The sequence below is a fragment of the Anopheles stephensi genome, chromosome 2 (assembly GCF_013141755.1).
Source record: "Anopheles stephensi strain Indian chromosome 2, UCI_ANSTEP_V1.0, whole genome shotgun sequence".
NCBI lineage: Eukaryota > Metazoa > Arthropoda > Insecta > Diptera > Culicidae > Anopheles > Anopheles stephensi.
In genome coordinates, this window is record NC_050202.1 from 8,938,737 (window position 1) to 8,952,354 (window position 13,618).

A 13,618-nucleotide genomic window follows, 5' to 3' on the forward strand; every position below is an offset into this window, starting at 1 on the left:
CAAAGATGACATTCTCTTGATTTTCCTAGATGTTATTTGGGAGAAGAAATGCAATTCGCAAATGAATGTAAATGAAAAAGAATGAACTTCAGAGCTTAAATTTGAGCATTAACAACGGAATAGAAAATTATGGAACGTTTAAATAAATTGAAGAGAAAATGAAAAACTATTTTAAATTGCATTCATCCTTTGCTCGAAGGAAGAGTGCTTCCGCTACTTCCCGCAATAGTGCAAATGGCGCTGTAAGCAGTAGCACGAGCTGTCAGTGATGGTTGCATTGTTTACATATTTTTCTTCCAGGGACGCGCAGCTTGTTGACGACGAATTTCCATTAATTTTCCGATAAATATAACGTTTGGTAAGTTATTACTTATATTCTTTTAGTTATGTCACCTTACCGTACACCTCACGTATCCTCTTACCGTTCTTCGCAGCACCATGGATTTCCAAAACCGTGCCGGTGGCAAAACCGGCGGCGGAGGCATGGCTTCCTGGTCCGAGAGCAACCGCGACCGGCGTGAACGGCTCCGGCAGCTCGCACTGGAAACGATCGATCTCAACAAGGATCCCTACTTCATGAAAAACCATCTCGGCTCGTACGAGTGTAAGCTGTGCCTAACGCTGCACAACAACGAGGGCAGTTACCTATCCCACACGCAGGGCAAAAAGCATCAGGCCAATCTTGCCCGGCGTGCCGCGAAGGAAGCGAAAGAAGCGCCGTGGGTAATCCAGCCGGAAAAGCCGCGCATCGAGCCGAAAAAATTCGTCAAGATCGGTCGTCCCGGTTACCGTGTGACGAAGCAGCGCGATCCGGAGAATGGGCAACAATCGTTACTCTTCCAGATCGATTACCCGGAAATTACGGACGGTATTGTGCCGCGCCATCGGTTCATGTCGGCGTACGAACAAAAGATTGAACCACCGGACCGCAAGTGGCAGTACCTGCTGTTTGCTGCCGAACCGTACGAAACGATCGCGTTCAAGGTGCCGTCGCGCGAGGTCGAGAAAACGGAGGGCAAGTTCTGGACGCACTGGAACAAAAACACCAAACAATTTTTCCTGCAGTTTTCGTTCAAGCTGGAACCGAAGATTATTCCACCGCCGCCACCTAACGTGCACCGTATGCCACATCCGGGTCGTCCGATGTTTAATCCGGTTCCACCGCCGCCGATGGGTGTTGTGCCGGTACCGGCACCACCGCACATGTAAGTTGGTGGCGGGGAGGGGAAAGGAGGGCGAGGGGCATGAATATACAGCGTCAGGATATTCTATCGATTAATACATAATTTTAATGGATTGTGAAGTATGTAAAAGGTTTTTTTTGAAACAGCTTTCAAAATGATGACTTGGTCTTCCGTTGACCGTTTTTATTAGCTTAGTACAGATAATTATTTCCTACAGGTGTTAAGCTCTAGCGATTGGTGCTGCAGAAGTTTCAGTTATAGCGTTCTAGCTCACCCTCTGTCGTCTGTCATTTGCTTATCCTAGATTTTCCGGAGAAAGTTTCAACGCCTTCAAATAATTTCAAATCATGCTAAGCGTTTCTTCTCAGTATTTGTAGATAGGCTAAAACAACTTCGCATAACCAATACTGTCTTTGTCATCAACTTATTCCAAGATCTGGAGTGATAAGCTCTCTTATAAGAGTTGGACCTCCAGGTCTCAGGCTTTCATGATCCTGTGTTCGATGCATGCCCTTGGTTTTTGGGATGTTGATTATTATCATTGCAACAAACCTAGTAAGCCTTGCCAGCATACTATCCAACAGGCCTTATTGCGTCCTGTTAGCTATCCGACCAATATGATCAATGTGATCGATGGAGTGCCATAGAAAAAGATTAGAAAAACAGGAGTCCTCTTTAGACGCTTTTCGTCCAGTAGCAGATTGGGCCGGTCCGGTAGTGGAGGCGACAACGGTGTCCCATCCAGACCGCCTTGCAGTACGCGGACCCCAGTAAAATAGGGGTAAAATCATGACGCTAGAAATCAAAAATGGCGAGTCGAGACCTCTCGAGGTTGTAGTGCCAAGGAAGAAAAAGAAAAATCGGTCAAATAGCGGAAGTGCATCAAATCTTATTCTGGGTAGTCCTCAAGATCTACTTAGTCCTGGGGACGGGATGGTGGTTTTCTCATACGAGTATGATGAACTCAGCTATGAACAAGTTAAAAAGATTATGGAGGCTTCTTAAACTACCCTGGAACCAGAGGACCTTATTTAAGGCCAATTTCCGCAGTCCTCCTGCACTATAAGCTCCAGAGGTCCATTGCTTTTTCTTAATACTTTATGCTTAGCAGAAAGCCGTCACCTCGGATGTCATCAAATTGCATCAATGTCAAATAGTTTTTAATATGCTCTAAGGGCCCATAAGCCCATATATGGAGCAGAATCCTGAGAAATCAGGCACATTATTAGGACCGAGTACTGCAGTTCAGTACAAAGCAACGGATTGTAGATCTGGATTACGAGCTCTTACAATGGATATCTTCATCAGTTCGTGCAACTCTTAATTTCTAGAACAGTCCTTCAAGTGAAAGTTCTTTGCTGGACCAAAGGCACGTGTCACAAAGTTAGAAATTCGGAGCTGAATCAAATGGAATAGATCCAACCGAGAATCCGGATACTACCGATGATGGAGGTCTGAGAGACTTTGAATGCGATCTTGAACCGTAAAGCTCTATAACTCACATAACATTTTCCTATTTTTGCTATTAATTTCTTTCAAATGTTTCGATTCCTTGTTGAAAACAAAAAAAAACCCCCCAAACAAACTTCAGTTGTATTTTTTTATTATTTTTTATGTTTATTTTCCTCATTAGTTTTATGAATAATAATAATAATGAATAATCGTAATAATATTGCCGCACCTCTCCTCTCCCGCTGTCAGCATTCGCCGCCGCTGCTTTCGTTCTCCTTCTCCTTCTCCTTCTCCTACCACGTCTTTCACTCCTGGTTCAGTTGATGTTATTATTACGGTGTTTGTGTATTATTCTCCGCCCTCCAGAATCGTCTTTTTTTTTCTTCACATCATTTTCACTGTTTTGTTTGTTTGTTTGCTTTTTTCTACTACGTTATTTGTTTCTTTTTTTTTCCGTTTTTGTTTTTGTATGTTTTTGCCTTTTTGTTTTCTTTTTCAAACCTTCCTTTACGTGCTGATGTTTTTTTCAACCTTTTGCTGTTTCTTCATTCACGAATTTCGTTCCTTTTTTTCCGCCCACTACTATACTTAGGTAAAATTTATACAATTTCACGACCAGAACCTGAACAGGACCTCCATGGCCTGGGTATCTGTTTTGCTTTTTCCTTCTAAGGTCGTCCAATGCTTTTTTTTTGTCCTTTTGCCACTACTACCAAGTTGCCAAGTAGTACTGTGCCAGAAGGGGGTACAACAAAATCCCAGCCCCGGTTCATCACCTGATTATGGGGAAGGAAGTGGGGGGGGCTTTCGCTTGTTCTAAAGTTCGGGTTCTTTTTTTTCTTGTAATCTTTCTACAACTACTGCACTCGATTTTCTTTTCTTTCTCTCTTCCTTATTCTTATCTTCTTCAGTTGCCAATTCTTTTGTTGACTTTCACATTTTTCTTATATATGTTTTGCTTCTTCTCACTTGCTTATCATTCTCATCCCCGTCACGGGAACGCAAAGTATTGCATTTATCATTAGTTTTTGGTTTATTTACAAAAGCAAAAAAAGTCATCCTCAAGTGTTGTTGCATGACCCTCTTCAACGGCTCCAATGTGATTGGGTTTGGGTGATGTGTCAACCGAACGGAATAGAACGGGGCTAAAATAGGATCCTATTCACATCGTGTTCCGTTTGGGGTTTCGTTTTTTAAAAAAGGAAAAAGATACATGCATCATTATCATGTGCCTTTTTGCAACTGTTGTTTATCCACTTGTTTTTTGCGCTTTCCTCAGTGTGTTTTATTCGTTTATGCTGGGGACGTTTTCGGTTTCGTTCCTATGTGTTTTCTTCTTCTTCTTCTCTTTTCACTCATTTCTTTACACATTTTCACTTTTCAGCATTCTTTTTTTCTAGCTCTTCGTCGAGTTTTTGTTTTGTTTTGTTGTTGTAATGTTTTCATTTTGTTATTACTAAACAATCTATTTACAAAGTTTTACATGCATGCCCGACCGCGCTATGCTACCCCTATTCTCCTTCCAATTTTCTCCCTTCGTTTCCATATCTTATGGTTTCAGACAGAAGGGTGACTTGGTGATGACGGGAAGGACGACCTAGTAGAGAGAACCTCGATACATTCGTTCTAGGATGAACTTAAAACTTAACACAAACGAAACTCGAAAGACTCTCTCTCTTTCTCTCTTTCTCTCTCTCTCTCGCTGTCTGCCAACTCTAATTTGTTTGCTCTTATTAGTTACTCTACTTGTCACGCTTCCGTTTTCTTCAACTGTTTTTTTTAATCTGTTCTATTCCTTCCTTTTGTTGCTCGTCGTTTTGATTGCACAAAATCATGCAAATGAGATTTGAGAAGAAACGATTTCCAATCACATTTTCCCTACCTGCTTCTCTTGTCGAACGATTTACAAAGGGGCATGATGGAAGATATTTTTTGTTTCATTTGAGTGAGAAAAACAAAAGAAAGGGAAACGAAACAAATAGCAGCTACAGCTTCACAACGTTTACAATCGATATTTTATCCGCCATCGGTTTGCCGTGACACTCACTCATCCGTTTATCCAAATGGTTTTTTGTTTGTTGTAATATTTGTTTTGCTTTTTGCTTAGTACAACACTACATTGCAGGGTTGTTCGCCCGTATGCAATCGCATCCATTCGTCCACTCGCTCTTCATATTGCTTTTAAGATTTCATCATTCAACCGGTCGGTCGGTACGCCGATCTATTAGATAGTAGAGTTTGCGCTTACATTTTATTTCCTGCCTTGCCCACAAAAAAAAACCAGTCCCCGCTCGCGCCTTGTCTATAAGACTAATCCTATCCGGCCCGCATCCTACTTCCAGTTCCCGCTAGTTGTTTTCTCTCGAGTTTTTTTTTTTGTTGCTCATTACAATCTACACTTTAAGGGGGGTTTGCTTTTTGTGTGTATGGAGCGGGAAACAAGCATCCTCTTATTCGAGCTCGATCGATCCCGCCCGCCCGGATGTACAGTCAGTTCTGTTGTCTAGGATTGCAAATTTGTTTTTTCTATTACACTCACACATACACTTACACATTCACACCATGAACGGTACTCACTCACAGGAAAATCGTTTTCACCACGTCCATGGCTGTCAACTTGCTCGTCAACTAAATTCACGATCACTTTCCTACTACCGCTTTCATATACACAGAAGGGTCAAGACACACAAGAACTTCCACAGAGCACACTACGAGGGCCAGAAGTAAAAGTACGTTCTCTATTGGATATGCATCTCACAGAACCATAAAACAATGTGACAGAGAGAAAACATTGATTCAAACGCAAACGGAAAACAAATCCTCCTTTTGTTGCATGTGATTTTACGCCTGTCTCATGCACGTCATTTGTCGAGAGTGTTTGTGTATTGTTTTCGCTATAAACTTCCAATTTTGTTTAAGATTCATGTTCGGTTTTCCACCGCTCGCGTTTTTGCACATTCTACCACTTTTATATCTATTTAATGGGTTTGTTTAACCTCTTTCTTTTCCTTCCTATTTTGTTCTCAGATTTTCCCATTTTTTACTTTAATATTGTTTGCTGTTTTACATATTTCAACTATGCGTCTCTCTATCTGTGTGTTTTTGGTTTTATTTTACTGCTGTTCTGGTTGTACATGCAAATTGTTTGTTTGCTTGTTTTGCTCACTGTTACAAATACCCTGTAGAAGCCAAAGAATGTCTGTATGGGTGTGTGTTGCTTTGTTTATCTACTCACAATCGATGCAAAAAACCCTTTCTCTCTTATCAACCATTTGAGTGGTATTTTGTAATCGGTATCTGTTTACGTTTTAGCGTGTCTGTTCTGTACTCCTTTTGCGATCTATTATTTGGTGGGTTTTGGCGAAAAAACGCTACTAGGTGTGTCTGCCTCTGTGTGTTCATCTAACTAAAATAGAAGGAAGTGGGACAGTAAAGCTGGGAAAAGCTTGCAGCATTTGTATTGTTTGTGGTGTGTTTGTGTGTGTGTTATTAGACAGCTATTATATACCGCCGGCATTTTAAAAAACGAAGTTCAGAAGCTCCTGTCTCTATAATTATGCCTATGGTCTGTACAATCCTTTTGTGGCTGAGCTGAGCCACCAACTCTCCGGTGTAACGCAATTGGGTACATCTGAAAAACCCGTAACGCACGCAATACTAGTCACGTTGTTCGGTTGAATTCGGGTACGATTATGGCACGGCTAAACTGTACTGTTGGTGCGTCACAATCTTCCAGATGCATCCCTACGACGGTCGGAGAGAGTAACCCTGCCCTACACAAGTGCAGAACAGAAAATAAAATCTGCTTCACTCACATTTTAAAATCTTCTACTGTTTAGTGGAGTTTTCCTGCTTTAAAACAAGGAGATTCGTCAACATCCTTCAGGGTGTGACACACACGCGAAAAACGATAACCTGGATCGAGCTTTGAATGGCACTGCAACGACGCCATCGAATACAAACACACGTGTGCCCTAGTGTCCGCTACTATATTACCTACACCACAGTGCTAATTACCTACAACTATACACTTCCACGTCACTTCATTGCCGCTAATATATATATATGTGTGTGTATAACTACTTGTCATGGAGGGGGTGTTTTGGGGAGGATGATGTTGATGCGCCTTAGATACGTTTTTCCTAAAAGCAATCTGGAGTGTGATCGGAGTTCGTGCATCTTTATGACGTGCTCAGTGAGTGTATGCGTTTTGTATGAGTAAGTCCCGACCGTCAATAATACCATGGACATCAATATCTCATCAACAGCGACCTCTTTTTCCATTGGAAACACACAAACAAAATGCCTGCCCAGGTCTTCCATAGTCAACGCCTAATGCGGGCTTTTGATTTGTTCGTTCAACTACCTTCACAACGGGTTGGTTCGGCTTACAAAATATCTCGGGAAGGAGGAAAACAACACTGACGGAACGCAAAATAGGTACGCGCGGAAGGAAAGTAACTCCTATGTATATCACAATATCTAGAACATCGTCCAACTACGCTCGATCGTCTCGTACCGAGTGCCTGCTTCACGTCGTAGTGCTCGGTCGTACCGTGGCTGCCGATGCAGTGACTACGACGGCTGGAACCGAGGATGGCACCGAGGACGATGGTGAAGTTGGGGACGATGATGACGACGACGACGTTGACGATGCGGCCGACGCAGAAGTTGATGTCGCGGAAGACACCGAAGACGTTGGAACGGAGGTGGAAGGTGCAACTGATGCCACCGGCAGCGGCAGGATTATCGTCTCGTGACGATGCTCTCGCTTGGCCTTGTGACTTCCGCCGCCGCCTCCACTCGAAGTTCCACCACTCTTCCGACGTTTGCGCTTCGAGTCACGCTGGAACGCAACGTTGCCCGGATCGTCCGCCAGCTGCGGATACTTGTGGATGCTGTGGATATCAACGCCGATCCACCCATCGACGTCACCGTGCGAGATGAGTTCTTCCTTTTCCTCTTCGGTCCAATCGCCACGACCCTGGAACCCGGCCGCAACGAGCTGCTTCTCCAGCTCCCAGGCTCGCTCGACAGCGCGCTTGTGTGCGTGCTTCAGAATGCGGTGACGTTCCTGTTCGGGATCAACTCCGTACTTGATGATGACGACCGCATCCGGACCGTGGAGACGCAGTTCCTTTCCATTCGCTCCACCGTGATCGTTGATTTCGTGTGCGGAGATGTTGAACATACCGCCAAGTCGTCGGAGCTCCTCCGTATCGTCGCGCAGCTTCATCACGTTGTCCTTCACGAAGTAGAACACATCCTGATCGTGGATGCTGAAGTGGAGATCCAGGAAGTGCGAGTTGTTGAACACGGACGAAACGACATCCTGAACGACACTGTTCGATCCGTCAACCACGCTGACCAACGCTCGTCCATCGATTCGGGAGATCAGAACACCTTCGCCGAACACACCCCGACGGTAAGCGACACGCGGGAGCAGATTGCGTGTTTTCAGCTCCATCTTCAGCAGTGGCTTGGGGATGAATCCAAAGTCGGCAAACTTCTCATCAACCTTCTCCACGATGCATTGAAGGCCGGACATTACGCCAAAGTCGGGTGCTAGCTGCGGTGACTTGATCGTCGCCGTTGGCCTGTAGATCATGTCACGCGTGTAGCGAGATCCTTGCATCTTCGTAACGTCGTATCCGAACAGCTTCAACCAGGAGCGAAGATCGTTCATGTAGTTACCCTCCGGTTCACGTCGGTTGATAGGATCGTTGTTGTGGAAGCGATAGATGAACACATCCGTTGGATGGCGCATCTCCGTTGCAAGCTGTTCCCAGGCCGGTGTCATCCACTGCCCCACACCCGTATCGTACAGCCGCTGCTCCATGTACACTAGGCGCGTGTTCGGGTCGAGCAATCCACCGTGGAAATCGATCGGCACAAACAGTCCCGGGTTGGTATCCTTCACGATTTTACCGAACGGAGTTCGCCGGATCTCCTTCACAATTGCACCACCAATGTCGAACAGCGCAATCGGTGAACCGTTCTGATCCGTCGCCACGTAGTAACGCTGCTCGCCAGTTTCGATCGCGATCAGCATATGACGATCGTCGTACAACAGTCGCGAAGTTCGTCCAGCCTTCGGGTAGTGGATGTGGGTGATCAGCTCCGGTGCGTTCAGATTGGCGTAGAAGTACTGTGTCACGTTACCCTTCTCATCGTGGCATGCGACTAGTCGACCGAGATCGTCGTAGAAGTACCAGGTCTGGAACCGATCGCGCTCCATTGCGTGTATCAATTGGCCGCGATTGTTGTAGCGATACTTCTGCTCACCTCGTCGTACCACGTATCCACGAGCATCGTAGCTGTTGAACTCAACATCGCCCACCTGTACCACACGATCACCCGTATCGTATCCGAGATTCGTCTTGTCACCTTGCTCCAGAATTCCGATAATGTTTCCATTCTCATCGTACACATACTTCCAGCTGTTCGTTCCAACAACCTCCATCACATGTCCATCCGCGTTGTAGTTCACCTTGTCGAGGGATGTCGAGCGACCAACCATAACCTTGTGAGTTCGGATCCGGTTGCGCAGATCGTAGTCAAGCTCCAACCTGTACACATCAAACGATTTGATGTTGATCAGCACACTCTTCACACGGCCATGCTCATCGAAATCGGTGATGGTGAAGAATTGCTTGGAAGTGTCCTGGACGACTGTACGGTTGAACGCGTTTCGCGTGATCCGGAGATCACTCACTGCATCCAGCGTTCCCTGAGCCGGTCCGTACTTGAAGCGAACGATCGGGAGCTCCTTACCATTCACATCCATCTCGATACCACTAAGCCGCGCATTACCATCGTACTGGTACTTGAAGTGAGCCGACGCTAGCCCACTCTTGGAACCGAACTTGAGCTTCTCGTCCTTCAAAACGCCGGCGTGATACTTGAACTCGCGACGCAACTCAAATCCAGGCTCGAGCACCTCCACCTGCTTCACCAGACTCGTACTTTCCTGGTAGGTATACTGGGTGGACGAAAGTCCCGCGAGAACCGTCTCCAGTCGGCCAGCACTGTCATGCACGAACGCTACCTTGCCACTCTGGTGCGGATGAATCTTGGCCAGAATCTGTCCCTCATCGCTGTACAGGATCTCGAACGGATGGCGATTGATCGGTGAGTAGTATTGGTACTTGAAGAATCCGAGCGACGTTTGTAGCGAGAACGCATGGATGTGTCCACGTGGAGTAGTGAGCGACTGTAACGCACCAGCATCATCGTACTGGAGCAGATAATCTGATCGCCTTGGTGTTGTCACCTTCAGTGGAAGACTACTGAACGTGTCCTTAAACGCGTACACGATTGAGCTACCATCACCGTACTTGATCTCGTTCAGTCGGCCAGCCCGATCGAACGTGTATTCCTCCTTCAGATTGCCCCACTTCCACGATATCAGTCGTCCGAACCGATCGTACTCGAGATCAACATCGGCGTACTCGCCCGACTGTGGACGGTAGGCGATCGGGCGCGAAGATTTATCGTACGTCACATTCAACAGCTCAGTCTTATCGTCCACCGAGACGGTGATGGAGGACGTATCCTTCTCATACTCGAACGTCAGCAGATTTTCACCATTTACGCGAAGCTTTCTACCGACCTGAGTCAAAGTGCGAGCATTCTTACCCCGCACGGGGACATGTCGGATGAAGTAACGCCATTCGAATCGGTTCGACAAATCGCCATTGATCTCTGTGCGTTGTTTCGACGGGACTGGATAGCTTTCACCTAGCAAGGGGTCAACTTCCGCCAGGAGCACATAGGGAACGGACTCCACAGAAACTGCGTTGCCCCATGGAGATACACTTGTGGTACCACCGTCGAGAAGAACCGTCGTCTTGGTGGCGGCTTCTCCGACCTTTGAGACAACTGACGATCCCTGGATCAGCATGGATACTTCACGTTGCGAGTTCTCCGTCACCTTCACAGTAGCTCCCTGCACGCTCAGATCAAACGTAAGATCGATCACCTTGCCCGTTGGTGTGACGGCCGATGTCAGCCGTCCAAACTCATCGTAGTTGTACACGTACGAGCGTCCGGTGGAGTCGAGCTTTGTCTTCAGCAGTCCCGTCGGTCCGTGATACTCGAACGTCACATTATAGTTGTCCGGAGTGTTCAGCTCATGCAGCATCTTCATGCGTGTCATCCTCAACCGACACTTCTGACCCTTCGTGTTCTCGATCGAGTTCACCTGCGAGGTGTAATCACGCAGCAGGAACACCTTATTGCCTGCCGCATCCGTCACCGTACTCAGTTTTCCGTTCGATGTGTTAACGTTGTAAAGGAAGCTATACACCGTTTCCCCAGTCATGATGTTCTTGGTGGCAATATGCTGTCCAAAGCGGTTAAACACATAGATCTCCTGTGCATTCGGGGCGTAGATTTCGTACTCCTTCGAGGTGCCAGCTTCCGGCAGGCTCGATATCACCGAGCGGATGCGATAGTTGGCCTGATCAGCGATGTGCACGTGACCATCCGGAGTCACAGTGATAGCAGAGATCGTGTTGAACTTCGCACTGATCGCCAGATAGTGATCTGCTTCGTAACAATCACATCCACGCTCGAGACAGTTACACTTCGATTCAGCGCCAGCATACGGGGCAATCTTTCCATCGGTTCCAATCACTCGAATACGATTGATGCGCTGCGAATCACTCTCAGCCACGTACAGATCACCCGATGGAGCGAAAGCGATGCTCTGGGGCATCACCAGTGTCGCGTGAATGGCAAGATCCGTATCGTAGTTGAGAGACGTAGACACACTTCCACTTACGCCCGTGCTCAAACCGGTTCCTGTTCCACTTCCAGCAGTTGCACAGTGCATAGGCCTTCCGGCAATAACTCTCACACGTCCGTCAGGTGTCATGCGAAGGATCATGTGGTCGTCGATTATATGCAGAGTATCGTCCAGTGGGTTGATGGTCAGCTCCGTCGGCCAACGAAGATGCATCTCCTCGATCTTCAGCGTTCCTTCGCACGGGACCGGCTTCCAGTGCGACTTGTGCATATGATTCCCGATCAGTGTGCTGATAACGCCATCCCGATCCACCATGCGAATGTTCGTTCCGTCAGCAAAGTACAGGATATTGTCGGAAGAGATGGCAACCCCCTTCGGATAGGCAAGCTTGGCATCACGTGCCAATCCTCCATCACCGCAGTGAGCCTCATCACCTGGAAGACAACGTTCACCGCTACCCACAACCGGTTCCCAGTTGTGATCGGGATCGTGCGTATCATCCTTGTTGCGTACCTTGATGATCTGATGCGATTCGGGGTCGGATACGTACAGAGACCCATCCAGCGGGCTTAGTGCCATATGATAGCGATAGGAGACTCTCGTTGCGTTAAGCTTCACCACCGTGCGGACCGTTCCGTCGATCATGATCCTTCGGATGTAGTTGAAGTCCCCAACGTATAGGCTACCATCAGGAGCTGCCGCAAGAGCCACCGGTGCGAGCAATCGCTGCTTGGTCGCAATCCCATTACAATCACCACACTCCAACGGACGCTGATGTCCATCGCCCATCGCAGTTAGGATGACGCGCGGCTTGTGCTTCAGATAGATGTTCGAACCATCGCCCTTCTGCAGGATACCTTCGTGGAAGTTGTACCGATGGTGGATATCCAAGTTCCATCCACCAACCTCCGAGATGCTCATATCATGTCCGCTCAGCTTCGTCGTCTGCACGTCCCAAACGATATCCTTGCAGTCGGTGTACTGGTAGCCCACCTTCACCACCGCTGTCGTAATGCCGTACACACGCTGCCGGTAAATGTTGAGCCGGTTCCATGGGTACGTGAACTTGATGCCTGGATCCGCCTCAAACACACGCTCGAAAAGTATACCCTCGATCGTGATGCGCAGATAGATAAGCTTCAGCGTTGGCGGGATCGTGTCCGGTGTTAGCTGCAGCTTGATCGTCGATAGATAGCCCGCTGCACGGGAACTGTGGTACACGAGATTAAGACCAGTGCCGGGGATGGCGAGCGATTCCTGGATGACTTGCGATTCCGCCAGAATGGCGCTACGATCCGGACAGGCACCCTGGAACCCATGCTTCCACGTTGCCAACACGACCGGTTTCATGAGATCGTAATCGTGCGAGAAGCACGTGTGCGGTGCTCCATGATGTGACTTATCGTCCGACGTAGACATCACAACCGTGTCGATGATCACAACCTCATTCCAGGGCACCTGCACGATGCGTGTCTGCGGTCGGAACGGCGAACGGCCAAACTGGAGCGTTATTGCACCGCCACCGTTCACCATCAGATCGAACCATCCATCGTCACGGGTCAGGGTGAAGCCTTCCAGGGGTGTCGAAGTGCTGACGCGCACGCCTACCAAACCCATGTTGAGTGAGGTAACGACACGTCCGCGTATCACTGCCGATCGGCTGTAAGGACAAACAAAGCAGCGATTAGTAATGCTTCGCCGTGGACGCACTTCTCGCGTTCGGAGGAGAGCATTGCGTGCGCGAGGAATTCCGACGGGTCGTTGCTTCCCTTTCATCCATGTTCCTTGAGCAACATATCTTACTAAACAACACTAGAGTTCACAATGGACAAACAGTTGGAAATGTTGGAGCAGACGGGGGTTCGTGTAGGGCTGTATGGTTAGGAGTTGGGGACAGTGGTGAAGTACTTTGGACGACAAACAAAAACAGAAATCGTTTCACGTATTGACGGCGCTAAACTAAGCTAACATGCAAACTCGGTGAGTTTCTAATCTAATTAAATGCATGGCACACAAAATGGCAGATAGGCTGCGAGCCACCTGCAACCAGCAAACGATAAATTGATGAACTGATAATAGAATTAGCGAGCGTACCGAGCGATTTAAAAATTGCATCGCTACAAGCGAAATAAAAAAAGGAAGTAAAATCGGCTAATATTGTATCCCGGAGCTAAAATATTTGTGCTGCATGTAATAGCATTAAAATTTTCAATGAACATTCCGCACACTTGGG

At 47.3% G+C, this 13,618-nt stretch overlaps 2 protein-coding genes across 12 annotated transcripts in view; one reads left to right on the top strand and one right to left on the bottom strand.

Annotated features, from left to right (window-relative positions):
* The first annotated feature begins 243 nt into the window (after positions 1-243).
* Positions 244-1,313, top strand: LOC118503792 (splicing factor 3A subunit 2). Its single transcript, XM_036037472.1, has 2 exons — positions 244-358; positions 435-1,313. The coding sequence occupies exon 2, from the start codon at positions 439-441 to the stop codon at positions 1,207-1,209; it is 771 nt and encodes a 256-aa protein (XP_035893365.1). The 5' UTR covers positions 244-358; positions 435-438; the 3' UTR covers positions 1,210-1,313.
* A 1,467-nt stretch (positions 1,314-2,780) lies between these two features.
* The window catches only part of LOC118503793 (teneurin-m), a 535,466-nt gene continuing 524,628 nt past the window's right edge, over positions 2,781-13,618 (bottom strand). For all 11 annotated transcript variants that reach the window (XM_036037475.1, XM_036037484.1, XM_036037473.1 and 8 more), the window contains one exon: positions 2,781-13,045. In XM_036037475.1, coding sequence (XP_035893368.1) covers positions 7,168-13,045 — 5,878 coding nt within the window. In that variant the 3' untranslated portion in view covers positions 2,781-7,167. The remainder of the gene's footprint in view (positions 13,046-13,618) is intronic.